Source organism: Tyto alba, unplaced genomic scaffold (assembly GCF_018691265.1).
Source record: "Tyto alba isolate M040663 unplaced genomic scaffold, T.alba_DEE_v4.0 Super-Scaffold_49, whole genome shotgun sequence".
Taxonomy (NCBI): domain Eukaryota; kingdom Metazoa; phylum Chordata; class Aves; order Strigiformes; family Tytonidae; genus Tyto; species Tyto alba.
In genome coordinates this window covers 2,019,711-2,032,140 of record NW_024881325.1, presented here as the reverse complement: position 1 = coordinate 2,032,140, position 12,430 = coordinate 2,019,711, and the positions used below count along the sequence as shown (strand labels likewise).

At 39.5% G+C, this 12,430-nt stretch overlaps 1 protein-coding gene across 1 annotated transcript in view; it reads left to right on the top strand.

Moving 5' to 3' along the window:
- Positions 1-12,430, top strand: part of EFCC1 (EF-hand and coiled-coil domain containing 1) — a 58,149-nt gene that overhangs the window by 33,619 nt on the left and 12,100 nt on the right. The window contains exons 3-5 of the mRNA XM_032995839.2: positions 6,761-6,903; positions 9,133-9,265; positions 9,579-9,744. Of these exons, the coding sequence (XP_032851730.2) occupies positions 6,761-6,903; positions 9,133-9,265; positions 9,579-9,744 (442 nt within the window). The remainder of the gene's footprint in view (positions 1-6,760; positions 6,904-9,132; positions 9,266-9,578; positions 9,745-12,430) is intronic.

The window sequence follows — 12,430 nt, the reverse complement described above, 5'->3', positions numbered from 1 at the left end:
TGAAGATGCAAAAGGGGAGCAAGGTTTAAAGGAGAGAGATGGTAAGATGAGGGAGTTTTGTTCCAATTTCATTTAGAACTACTCCTTCAGGCCTAAAAAACTCCTCTGGTCTTTCCTAGACGTCAAAGCCACCATTTCCTGCGCCAGTGCACTTGTCAGGGAGAGCACTGAGTGTGCAAAAGGGAAAATCTTCCTGACACCACTCCTGCTTGTTAGTGCCAGCTTGCCTAAACTCCTGGTAAACTTTTATGTACTTCTTCATGGCCATGGACTGGAGCATGTTCGGTACTTCAAAGCTCTTAAAAACAGTCAGTGCTCCAGACAAAGGAGATAATGAGACCTTTCAGAAATGCATTTGCTTCTGTTATTCTTGCTTACCTGAAACCTAAAAGATCAGCCTAAGAAACATTTGGATTGTGAGAAATTCATCCCAAATGGCATGGGAGGGCAATATGCAATGGAAGATCTTTGCATCTAGATCTTTGAGAATCAAAAATATCAGGAACACCAATGTACCACCCAGGAAATACATTTTTCCAATCTGATCTCAGATTTTAAGAAGAAGAGTAACAAGGAAGCAGTTGACAAATGAACAATAACAACTTGTACTAAGAGTAGCTAATTTCTGAAAAACAATTTCCCCCAAACAGTCTGAGCTTGCAGAAGTTGCTCTTTGGGGTGGGACAGTTTGAACAATGAAAGGCACATTTCTATTCTGTAATTTTACTATGTCTGCATAAAGGTTTGTGCTGTCACAAAAATGCTTGAAATCATCAGAGAAAGAACACTGTGTGACAGCAAGGTATAAGTCTGCTACTCTCTACTATGTGTGACAGTACCATTGCAAGATTTGCCAGTTTATATACAATGTGCAGAAAGATGGAAAGGTTCTGCAAGAAAACACATTGTCATCAGCAAAATTATTTTTTTTCCTAAGGGGGTGGTGATTTTGACAAGCAAATGAAAATCATCAAAACCTCCAAGACCTATAACCAGTATTATAGAGGCTCTTTAACTACAAACTTCTCCTTATTTCAGTGTAAAACCAGGATATTTTGTCATCTTTATTATAGTTTCCAAAAATTCATACTTTTAAAATTTTATACTTAATGCTTTACAGCTCAAACTATTTAAAACCTGAGATTAAGTAATTTAAAATCTGAATTGAGCATAGAAATTTCGTTCAGATGATTTCTGTTGGAGAAGGGTTCACAGATTACATCACCACCCTAAGACAGATGTATTCAGAAAACCTACACAGACACCTAGCTCAAGTGTGAAAACATATTTGATCTGAACATTAAATGAAAAGTCATAAATAAAAAATATGCACACTTTCTAAACTCTGTAATTGACTGTAGAGGATAAGCCAAAATTAAAACCATTCTGAGTTCCCTGAGTTCTGACAGTTTGGTAAAATAGTACAGAAATAAAAAACACACGTCATTTTGGTTAAAAAACATAAGTCATAGATTTTTAAAATAAAGCATAGCTTAGTTTGTATTACTATACTTAGGGCAATGTAGATATTGACACAGCTGTTTGATCTGCTCCAAATAAGTCTCTAAAAGAGACTAGTTAAACACCTATGAATGTGAAGCTAAATAATTCCTCAGCTCTATTATATGATTAGTCGGGAATTATTTAAGTTAAAGATTTGTTCAGCCCCAGAAGCAGGTGGTTTTTGCTGCAGTTAGAAGTTTCCATAACAATAACAGGAGAGCCAATTAAAAGCCAATTAGTCATGGACGTTCCTTTAGGGTCCGGTACTTTGCAAACTCTCCCCTCTTCAATTTTCCTTCTCTCGAGCTGCCCATTATCCTCAGTACAAAGACTTGAAAATGAATGTGGACTCTTTGCCTGTCTCCATGGAAGCCTTGCCACACCGCACCGTACACAAATGCTTCCCAGGCATCTTCAGCACTACTTTCCCCTCTGATCTTTGCCCTAAATAACTGTGCTGTTTTTTCACTCTTCTCATTTATGAAGACCCATTTGATGCTGTATGAATACTAATGAGAAAAGAATTAAACCTATGTTTAAAAATGAGTGAAGATTCCTCCTTTTAAAATTTACTATGACAGCAAAAGCATACCGGTTGGCTTCTTTTGTTATGCTCCTCTTTAAACCCTGAAACCTCTGCCGCTTGAGAATTAAGAGTGCAGATTTGGCATTCAGGAAAATAAAAAGCTCCCAGATAGGAAAAAAATGACCTAGTGGTTAAATTGCATGGTAAGAAATCAGGAGATCATGGTGTTCCATTGTTCTGCTACCAGAGAGTACCACCATGACTCCATTCATGCCTCCACCACCTCACTTGAGAACAAGGATGAAATGCTGTGTACTTCAACAATGTGAACTAAGGAGCATGAAGCAACCCTGAGAAATTAAACCTTCTGTACTGTTTGGTTGCATCTGCTTTAAAGACCAAAACCCAAAGAAAATCCAGACAGAAATTTGAAATATACTCCAAAGTGAATGTAGGCTGCTATACCGATGGCAAAATTAAAAGAAAACAGCTCCTTTCTTCCAACAGACAACAAAGATAGTATCCTTAATGCTATTCTTTTAGATCTGTGCAATATTTCTGATTAGAACCTTCTTCAATCCATCTCATGTTTAGTTTCTAGTTACAGCTTAAAGGAATGGTAAGTTTGCCCTTGCAGCTACATGAGAAGCATTAGCAGCCCCCTTTTCCCCCCTCACAATTTCTTTATAGTGAAAAAGATCTCGAGCTCTGCCTCCTGATCTTTGGCACCAAACTTGGCAGATTAGTGACTTATTGCATGAATGAAAACCAACTGTGTTTATTCATCCCTCCTTTGGAAGCCTATTGCACAGGACACGGCCCCTCCTTTTGCCTCTGTCAGTACACCACTGGTCCTGGCCTTTCCCGTCGCCTTCCCTGGTCGCTCCTATGGATAAACCAGTGCCCAGCACCACATTATACTGACTCCTGGCAGGATGTACCAAACCAAGAAATTTCCAGCTTTGCTATTTCCAACAGATCCTAGACATTATATATTAGCTGATCAAGTTTAAAAATCTCTAGTTGTTTGGGGGTTTTTTAGTGGTTTTTGTTTGTTTGTTTGTTTTTGTTTTGTTTTTCGTTTTGTTTTAATTTCCTTATCTACTTATGCTGCTACTTGCTTTTTTCCTTTATTTTTATCTGGCACGGTTGAGCTTTGAAATTCCAGCTTGTCTGGCCACATGTTCCTTCATGCACATTTAAAATCTGCCCCATTCCTAAACACCTTGAAATCATTTCCAAACGTGGTTCTAGAAAACAAGACTGTATCTTAATCTGTCCTGCCTTTTTATTTAGGGTTTAAGGTACACTAACTTTGCTATATATCTTCTGCTGGGGAACCTAAGGCCCAACACAATTTGATGCAATAATAGAACCTGTGCCAGGACCAAGATTTAAATTCTGGAGCACCTGGGTCTGAAAACTCTTGCTGAAAACTTCCACTTCTTTCTAGTTTCCCAGATGAACATCTCTGGAAAAGACAGACATCACTGCCCAACACTGGGCAGGAAGACCTAACAAAATATGCCGTCTGTATGACTCCCTTAATTTCTGCACATTAAGAGAGCTGATGAAGTCCTCTCAAGAAAATTACTATAGAACAATCAGAGTTTGTACTTTGTATTTCATCAACTAATTATAAGTTCTCTTACAAGAACCACAGAGAAGTGAAAGCTATTATTTAGGTCTGTCTTGAATCTCATCTAAGTAGATGGAGTCTGCTATTCTAAGTCCTGAATTATATGGGAAGGACTGGTTTTTTTCCACCAAACTTCTTAATGTTCCTTGGACTGCAAGCTGAATTGAAACCAGGCTGCCAGATGTAAGAAGTTAATACCACCAGCAGAGCTCCCATTTAACATCACAACATTTACCCACTTTTGCCAGAAAAGATTTTCATGACGCTTGAATATTCCTAATGACTTATGGGTTAAAATCTTAACCAACTTTGAGACTACAAAACTGAAATGTCAGCATCTCTGTATTATGTCAGTTAAGTCTAAAAGTCTCTGAAATCCAAACAGATCTAAATTATAATGCAGCTCAAAGCTAAGAGAACAATCTGCACAATACTAGCTATAGTCCTCAAGAAATTGTAAAGGATTCTTATTGAGTATCAGACCCAAAAATATTTGTCTTAAAATGAAGACAATTAGCACTTTTCAGAAAAATAAAATATAACAATCCTGTGAAAGGAAATACTACTGTATTCCACAATAACTGTCCAGAACACTGAGCCCCCGTGATGCTTCCAGGAGCCCCCACTTTGACTGCCCAAGCTTAACAGTTCTTCTTATTTGTGCACTACTTCATGATTTCCAGAACTAATGAAGCTAAATGACTAGCTAGGCTCCATTCTGGAGACCACTGTTTCCTTTGGCTTTACGGGAAATCCAATTGTTGCTAAGCTAAATAATACCATAAATTGTAAATGAAATATGTCATTAGTTTTTATGCACTCAGCTCTACTCAAGGGGGTAAAATAAATGCTGGTTCCTAAGCATGCTTTACCTCAGCTTCTGCCTCTACAGATATTTTGAAATACTGACTTTTGTTGTTGTTAAATTCATGATCTTATTTACTTAGTATACTTTCACAAACAACAAGGGAATGAATATTGGTGTGGTTCTTCAGGAACTGACAGCAGCTGTGTTAGATTAAACAAAAGCTCTCTGCAATACTTATCTCTAACTTGGCACCAGCTTTTCTATTGCTACATCTAAAGTCCTGTTTCTAGCAGTAGTTGAATTTACAGACAGGAAGTATTTAGAAGATTTGTCCAAAAAGAACATGTTATGCAACTTGTTTCAGTGGGACCAATTTGCTAAGCATTTTAACTCTCGTTTTTGTTGATGACTAATTAATGTGTTAAGTACAAGGTATATTCAATATTCAGCAGATCAAAACTGATCTTAGGAAGAATTTGTACAGAACTTAGTTTATTATAAATCCCCTGAATTTGGTTTGCTTTCTTCTGGATATAGATTTGTTGTGAACTACATGACAGCTTCTACTGGGAAGAGTATAACCATGTTATTATACGGTCTAAAAAGGAAAATATCCTGTATGTAACTATTTAAAGTAAACTGTTTTCTAAACAGTAAAAAAGGAAGCAATGGAAATGTACTCTATGGGAAATGTGTATTACAATACACAACATACACATGTAATGTACACAAGCTTGTAATGGACTGGACATGGTGTTCAGTTAGCTTCATACCTAAGATGTAGCTTATTCCTACCTCGGAGGATGTTTGATATAAACCTTACATGTGTGCACTGATATGCCAAATTTCCATTTATCCAATGTAACTATGAGTTTCTTACTACATTATAAGAGTTTAATTTCTTAAATTCTTCGTAGCTCTGATTTCAGTAACATTTTTTGGAATTAAGTTGCATATTATGTATATTGCGTGAAAAAGCAAGACTCCTAAAATAAATTCAGTATTATGTGTAGATTTCCAATTTCATAGACCCTATTTACTATTTTGCAAGTAAATAGGAGTGTCGGAATCAAGTTACTTTGTCAACTATATTGCATACTTCCACTGTATTTTCTCTAAAATAGTGATACTGTCTTTCAGTACATCCCAGGTAGGAGAGCCAAACTGAACCAAACCAAATGTATTCCAAAAAAAAGGGAGCAGTAACTTCAATGGACTCATCATGACTCTCATTTCACATTTCATTCCCATTCTTTCCAAAATGTAATATTTTATTAGATTGTGAGAAAATAAATCCATGTCATTGGATTTTGTTTCATGAACAGTAAAAGTTTCCGGTTTACTACACCCAATGACGTGTAGTGTTTTACATGCTTGGGTCTTTTCTTGATTGGGTTAGAACATTTTCAACTCAGCTACATGTAAATATATTCTGGACTTTTCCTCTAACATGTTCCACCCTGAATTTCCTTGAAGGTACTCCCCCAGTGCTGTCCATTTATGTAACTGTAGATTCTTCAGCCTGAACAACCATTGTCCTTCATTGAATTAAATTACTTTTCTCAAAATACATTTTGTTGGCAAGTTTAAGGACTCATCTTCATCAGTTACATTATTTGATCTGTGTACCACCCCTTGAAAGCTGTTTCCTTTAAAACATGTAGATGTAATATCCTCAGCATTCCACTCAGAAAAAATGCACAATTTCAAAGGAGATTGTCAGCAATTCAGAAGCTCATTGCTGAGATGCTTCTTACCTATAACTCACTGGGTTTCAGATGTGTCACTCTGTTTATGTATCATTCTTTTTGATTTTTCATTCTCTGACACTGCTTCATCTCCGGTATCCAGACTTAGCTCGAAACTGCCTGACATTTCCAAGTGACCAGAGGCAAGACTTGACACCCCAGCTATGGTGTCGGGGTGAAAGGGAAGCATGCACTGCCATTTCACTGTCACTGGAGGAGGGAGAGTTTATGGCCAGAGGAGACTGATCCCATATACAGTTCCTAGCTGTCTTTGACCTGAACTCAAAGCCATAAGTAATGTTTAGTTCTTATTACCTAAGGAACAGCTGAAATCCACCTTCCTTTGATTCTTGGCGAAACAGCGGAATGCAGCCCTCGGCAGTTCCGTTTCACAGGCACTGAAGGTAGATACCCCAGCTCTTCTATAGCAAGTCTGAACAATTGCACTCAAAGTCATTCACGTGCTACGCAGTGCGCATTGATCTTGGGTTGTCAAATTTCCTACAAGGCCACTTGACTTCGCCCTTCTTTTCCAGGTTGGAAACAGGGGGATTTCAGCTTCCCCCGGGAAGCAGCCCGGAGCAGGAGGGAGCAGCCCCGGCAGACAGGAGATACTGCCCGTCTGCTGAGCAACAGGATCGACGGTCTCCCACTGGTGGAGCTGGGATTTCTGAGAACGGTAACAAGCCCCGTACCCAACTGCTTTATTTCCTCACTGATTTGTAAGATCCTTCAGCAAAATAGCAGTACAGATGTTAAACCACAAAAGCCACAGGCCAATCCTAATGAATCTTGAAATCCTTGACCTAAATGAAAGGTAATATCCCAGCTTGCTACTTCTCACTCCCCATATACATTTATGTTTAATAAAAGTCTGGACATGTCACTTAGAGCTGTGATTTAAAACTGCTTTTTTCCATATGATTCACCTCACCAAAACCTTTTTCCTCGCTTAAAAGTATGAAGTTTTTGTTTCTTTGTAAATAAAAACTCAGAACTTCAGCTAAAGCAATTTCCAAGGAGACCATTTGCAGTTAATATTTATTAATTAAAAATATTAATATGCAGTTAATTTCTCTTTGGAAACATCCTGGCCGCTTCAGCAACTGAAAAGGTCCAGCCTGTTTAGCACGTGTAGCCCTAACTCCTGCCATAACACTGCGTGCTTGCGGCTTCCCATGGGACTGCCTGGAGCGTTCTTTGAAAGTCTTCTAAAGCCACTGCGTTTGCCAAGGCTGGCCGTCACTACCGGTGACCTCGACTCGGCTTTTGCAGCGGGGTTACAAGGGCTCTCAAAGAGATGGCAGTTTTGAGCAAGGGGTCATTTGGCTGCTGTAGTGGGGAGACACATTTATGATAGCCGCCTTGGAAGTCAAACATCTTCCCCCGCCCAATCCTAAATGTAACTAAGCTTTGTTCCTGCTTAGGCAATAAATTATTGAACGTGATCAGCTATAGATTAGGCACACTGAATGCTCCTGGAATGAAAATTACAATAACATACATATGCTGGGTGTTAACCAAAAGAAAAGAAAAAAAAAAAAAGGAAGCCATTTGTCCTTTGTTGCTGAAAATAGCCGTGAGAGGGGATGAAGCACGCTGTCGGCTGGCCGTGGGGCAGCGGGGGGCCCCGGCGGAGGTGTGACAGGACTGCCCGCCCAAGGGCTGGTGCCAGAGCACGGGAGCGCGCGCGGCCGCTCGCTGCCTGCGGGCAGGGGGCCGGGCGCCACGAGGAAGCCCTTCTAGGAGCGGTAACCGAAAATGGTATCTTAGCTTGAACTGCAGCTGCTTGTGTCCTTGAAAGGAGACAGAAAATCATTTACCTGAGAGTCTCTGCTGGGCCATCCACCCCCTTGAGCCCCCCTTTCCTGCGCTGAATGAGCCAAAATGCACAACACTTGTAGTGCTACCTAAGGTCAAATGTGGTTTAGTATTTGAAGAAATAACAGCATTTGACTTGATCACTCTGTTAGAATTCATTAAACCTGTTTAATTAACTGACAGTGATTAAGGTAGATAATTATAAAACTTAAAATCATGTTGACATTGGCTTAACGTGATGTCAACTCAAAATGCATGTTCAGAATAAAGATGTGACCAGTGCTTTTCATGTACTCGATGTTCCAAAAGACTCACAGTAAGTTACAAGCATCGTAACCATCCTCTGAGCCCTGTTAAATATTTTCTTACGATTAAAAAAAAAATTAAATGCAGTACCTTTTATAAGATACAGCTAAAAGGGTACTGAAATATTACTGCAATAGTACTTGTATATTTACATGTATTGTAAAGAGTTCATTTGTCATTTATTTGGCATGTGAGGAGACATTAGGCTTAGATAAAAAAGGATATAACTAAACATCAGATAGCTATGGATCTAATATTACATTTACATATTAAAATCACTGTCCCTACAAAACATGGGGAATTAATTAAAAAACAGGGAATGAATTAGAGAACTTTTATATCAAATTCCTGCACTCTGAATACGTGTTCAGCTGGTACAATGACTATGCAAAAATGTCTTACACAGTACAGTGGTTTCTCATCCCTCTTGAAAAGCATGTACTCAGCTGTATATGTGACCAGCGATTGCCCCCCGCAACAGCATACGCATCCCTCGCACTTACCCTGACATTATAGTTACTTAAAGGAAAGGGGAGAAGTGAAGCAGCTACAAGTTACCCGCAAGAGAGTGCTGAGGTACCCTTAAGTAACGATCTCTGCCGAGGCTCCCTTGCCCAAGCCCTCGAGCCCCTTCCGTGGCTGCTGAAGGACCCCGCGCTGCCTGGGGTTCCCAAACCCCCGCTTCCCCCCGCCTCAGCCCCGCAGGTTGGAGCCTGGAGCTGCAGCACCTCGGGGGGTGGGCTGCGGGTTGCTGCTGAGCGGTTGTTGGCTTCTCGCGCAGAGGATCAGCTGTTCCGCGCTGTGGAGGGCCAGGCTGCCTCCGACGAAGAGGAGGAGAAGTGGGCAGGAGACCAGCCACCCCAGGCCGACCAAATGAAGAAAATACTGGCCAAGCTCCCTTGCTGTGGCAGCGGGTAGGTTCCTGAGGTTGATGATACCTGGGCCCTTTGCAACAATTATTTCATGACCGGAAAGCACTGTGGCTTCAGTAAGAAGCAGTGATAGCGTACAGCAAAATCAGCAGGCCCCTTTGCCCATCCTTTTCAGCCCATGGGAAACAACATGCTGGATATTCCCACCTAACTCCAGTCAGTGTCCGCTAGAACACTGATTTGTGACCTGTGCTGCCAGGAGTTTTTCAGGAAAACCGGCTTTTACAGACACAGACCTTCATCGTGAGGTTTCACTAACTTTTTTTTTTTTTTTTTTAAAAATGTATATGTATAGATGTGATGAAAAATTGTGGAAAAAGCTGATGTCTTACTTGGAGACCACCAATACTGATGGCTACGAAACAGCCCCTGTGGAGCTGGCGGAGAGAATCACACAGCTAACTGAACAGCTTGAGCTTAAAGGCCATGAAGTGAAAAAACTGGAAACAAATATGGAAGAGGTAACAGGTGCCAAGCAGAGTGTGAAAGAGTTATTTATATATCTTTAAGTAGCTGCTTCTATATACGTATGCATTTATATTTTATTCTGGCCATTCCGCCCTCCGATGCTGATGTTTCTTGCTGTGCTCTCAGTTTGTCAGCAAAAACAGCTCATGCTTCCCTGCAACACCCACATTTCTAGTCCTGTTCCTACCTGAAACTCCATTTGTTTGGAGGATGAGATGTACACCAGGCACAGTCAGACACCAGCTCTTCAAACACTATCCTTTATTTCAATGAGTTTGGATTTTCACTGGTGCTATGTTTGGGACCACTGCAGACCAAAGAGCCGCACGTTAACCATAGGGTTACTAAAGGCAGCTGGCAGTAGTTCCCTGGCTGTGGACAAAAGGCTCCTCCTGCCCTAAGACATCCAGCTCCTCTGGGAGCACAAGAACATTTCAAGAAATCCCTCCAGCTGACTGAGATGCAGGGGCTCGCTTTTTTGGAATCTGTCAGAGGAAATCAGCCAGTTTACACTCAGGGTTAGACTGATAAAAAAAATAGTTCTCAAGCTTAGCAGCATGTTCAACTTTCCTTCAGCAGAGATTATAACCACAGTATTCAAAAGTCTCAGTGCAATATCCTAGTAATCCCATGTGATCTTACCATTTAAACACTGCAAACTTCAGCCATCGATAGGCATAGATTTAAATGCTAGTAATCATTCTGTGAAACAAAAACAGTGCATCATACACATTGCTTTGGTCTGCTTTGTCTTAAGACTCAGGTAGTGCTTGTTCAGTATTTTATATCCCTTCTTTAAAATGAGTGTAAAGATTCCAGTAGTTCTGGAAGGATTATATTAATTAGTAACCTATTTAAAATAGAGGGAAATACTCAACTTTTTACATGTTGCCATCCTTTGATTTATATCAGTATTTCATATCATTTCCCCCCCTTGACTAAATTAAATGCAAGTGTTTACTTGTGAGGAAATAAATTTAGAAAGAGAACAAAATCATACTTGTGTCTTGCACAATTTACAGTATTCAATGACTATTCCTGTAATATCCCTTAAAGCAACACAAAGCTTCCGTCTATACTGCTTAACATCAGCCCACGTAAAAAACTGCATTTATTCTTTCACCTGTAGCAAAAAACTACTTTCCTGTAGGTAGTGCCAGATTTCTTCTCCTATATTTTATCATTCAGAGGTACTCATCTTCTTCTGCAGTACTATATTGCCTCCTTTTTAATCTCTGCTGACAGACACTAGTTCTGTGCAACTTGTTCAGAAAAGTACCATTATTGATAGATTAATACAAAATTCCAGGACAAAAATGGAATTTGTTCCACTTGATTTAAAGACAAGCAGCGAGGTAAATAAGTCATAATGCCAACTCACTGAGACATGAATTTAAAATCAGTAGGATGAATCATTTTGAGCATGTTAGAAATTTATTCTTAAACCCTCTTACTTTTATTTAGCCAGCATTTATATCTTGTGTGCAGTTATAGGTCTGGGTTTTTTGAAGCTACAAAACAGATGAGTAATAAGTAATTCATTTCAAAAAGGTGACTGTTCTTGTAATCAACTTAAAGCAAATTAGAAGACTGAGAAATGCTCTCCCTCATCTGACTTGCAAATAAATATATTGGCTTAATAAATAAACCAAGAACACTTTCTCTGCTGCCCTGTTAAAACTACCTTATACATTGCGCTATATGCTCCTGTTTAGACCTGCTCAGTGCTGAAAATTAGACAAATAACAACACAGCTAACAAGTAACAAACTCAACAGGCAAGTGAAGGGCAACACTCTCAAATCCCAATTAATAATTGCTTCAGCCTAAGACTTGTAAAACCAGGGGATAAGAGAGTTCTGAAACTTGTCGTGTCTAGAAAATGCTACCGAACATTTAAGAATAGTTTCTACTGAAGACAGTGTGATGAAGGTGTCATGACCTGAGGATAATGGAGAAAACATGAGTGAATTCTAAAAATAAAGTGATATGCTGCCAAGTGTAGTGTTGAAAAGAAATGCCAACTATTTTCTATAAAAGCTTGCATACAAACTGCCAGCTTAATTAAAAAGACAATTAGTTTATGACCTGCCGTACAGGGTGAAATGACAAGTTCATCCTAATATCACACACCTGATGGCAAGCAGCAGTTGCTTAGAGAAAAGCAATAAGAAACAGTACAGAAGGTTTTCCTCTTGGCATTACTTACCTGGTTCCCAATACACAGGGATAGACACATCTTGAACTGGATGTTGCATGGATTATCGTATTTAATAGCCAGTATTGGAGCTATTTACCATGAATTTACCTTTCCTTCCTTTAAAGCTAGCAATGCTGTTAGTATCTCAGGGCAAGGGCTCCCACAGACTAGTTAGAAAGGAAGGGGGTTTGATGATTTGTTTTTGTAAACTTTACATCTGCTGCCTGATCATCCAGTGTCACCTAGTTTTTGTGCTTGGGAATCAACAAAAGATCCTTCCCTCATAATTTTACAGACTTTTACTACCAGAAATACTGCCTTAGTTACCGTCATTCCTAGTCTGCCTCAGCTCTCTTGCTATAGAAACCATTACTTCTGTTACTCTCTTTTATTCTTCCATGTGTTTTTCAAGCTATATTACCCTTTTTGAATGAGAAAAACTGAAAATGTACTTAGCAGTCAAATGCAAGTCATTCATGG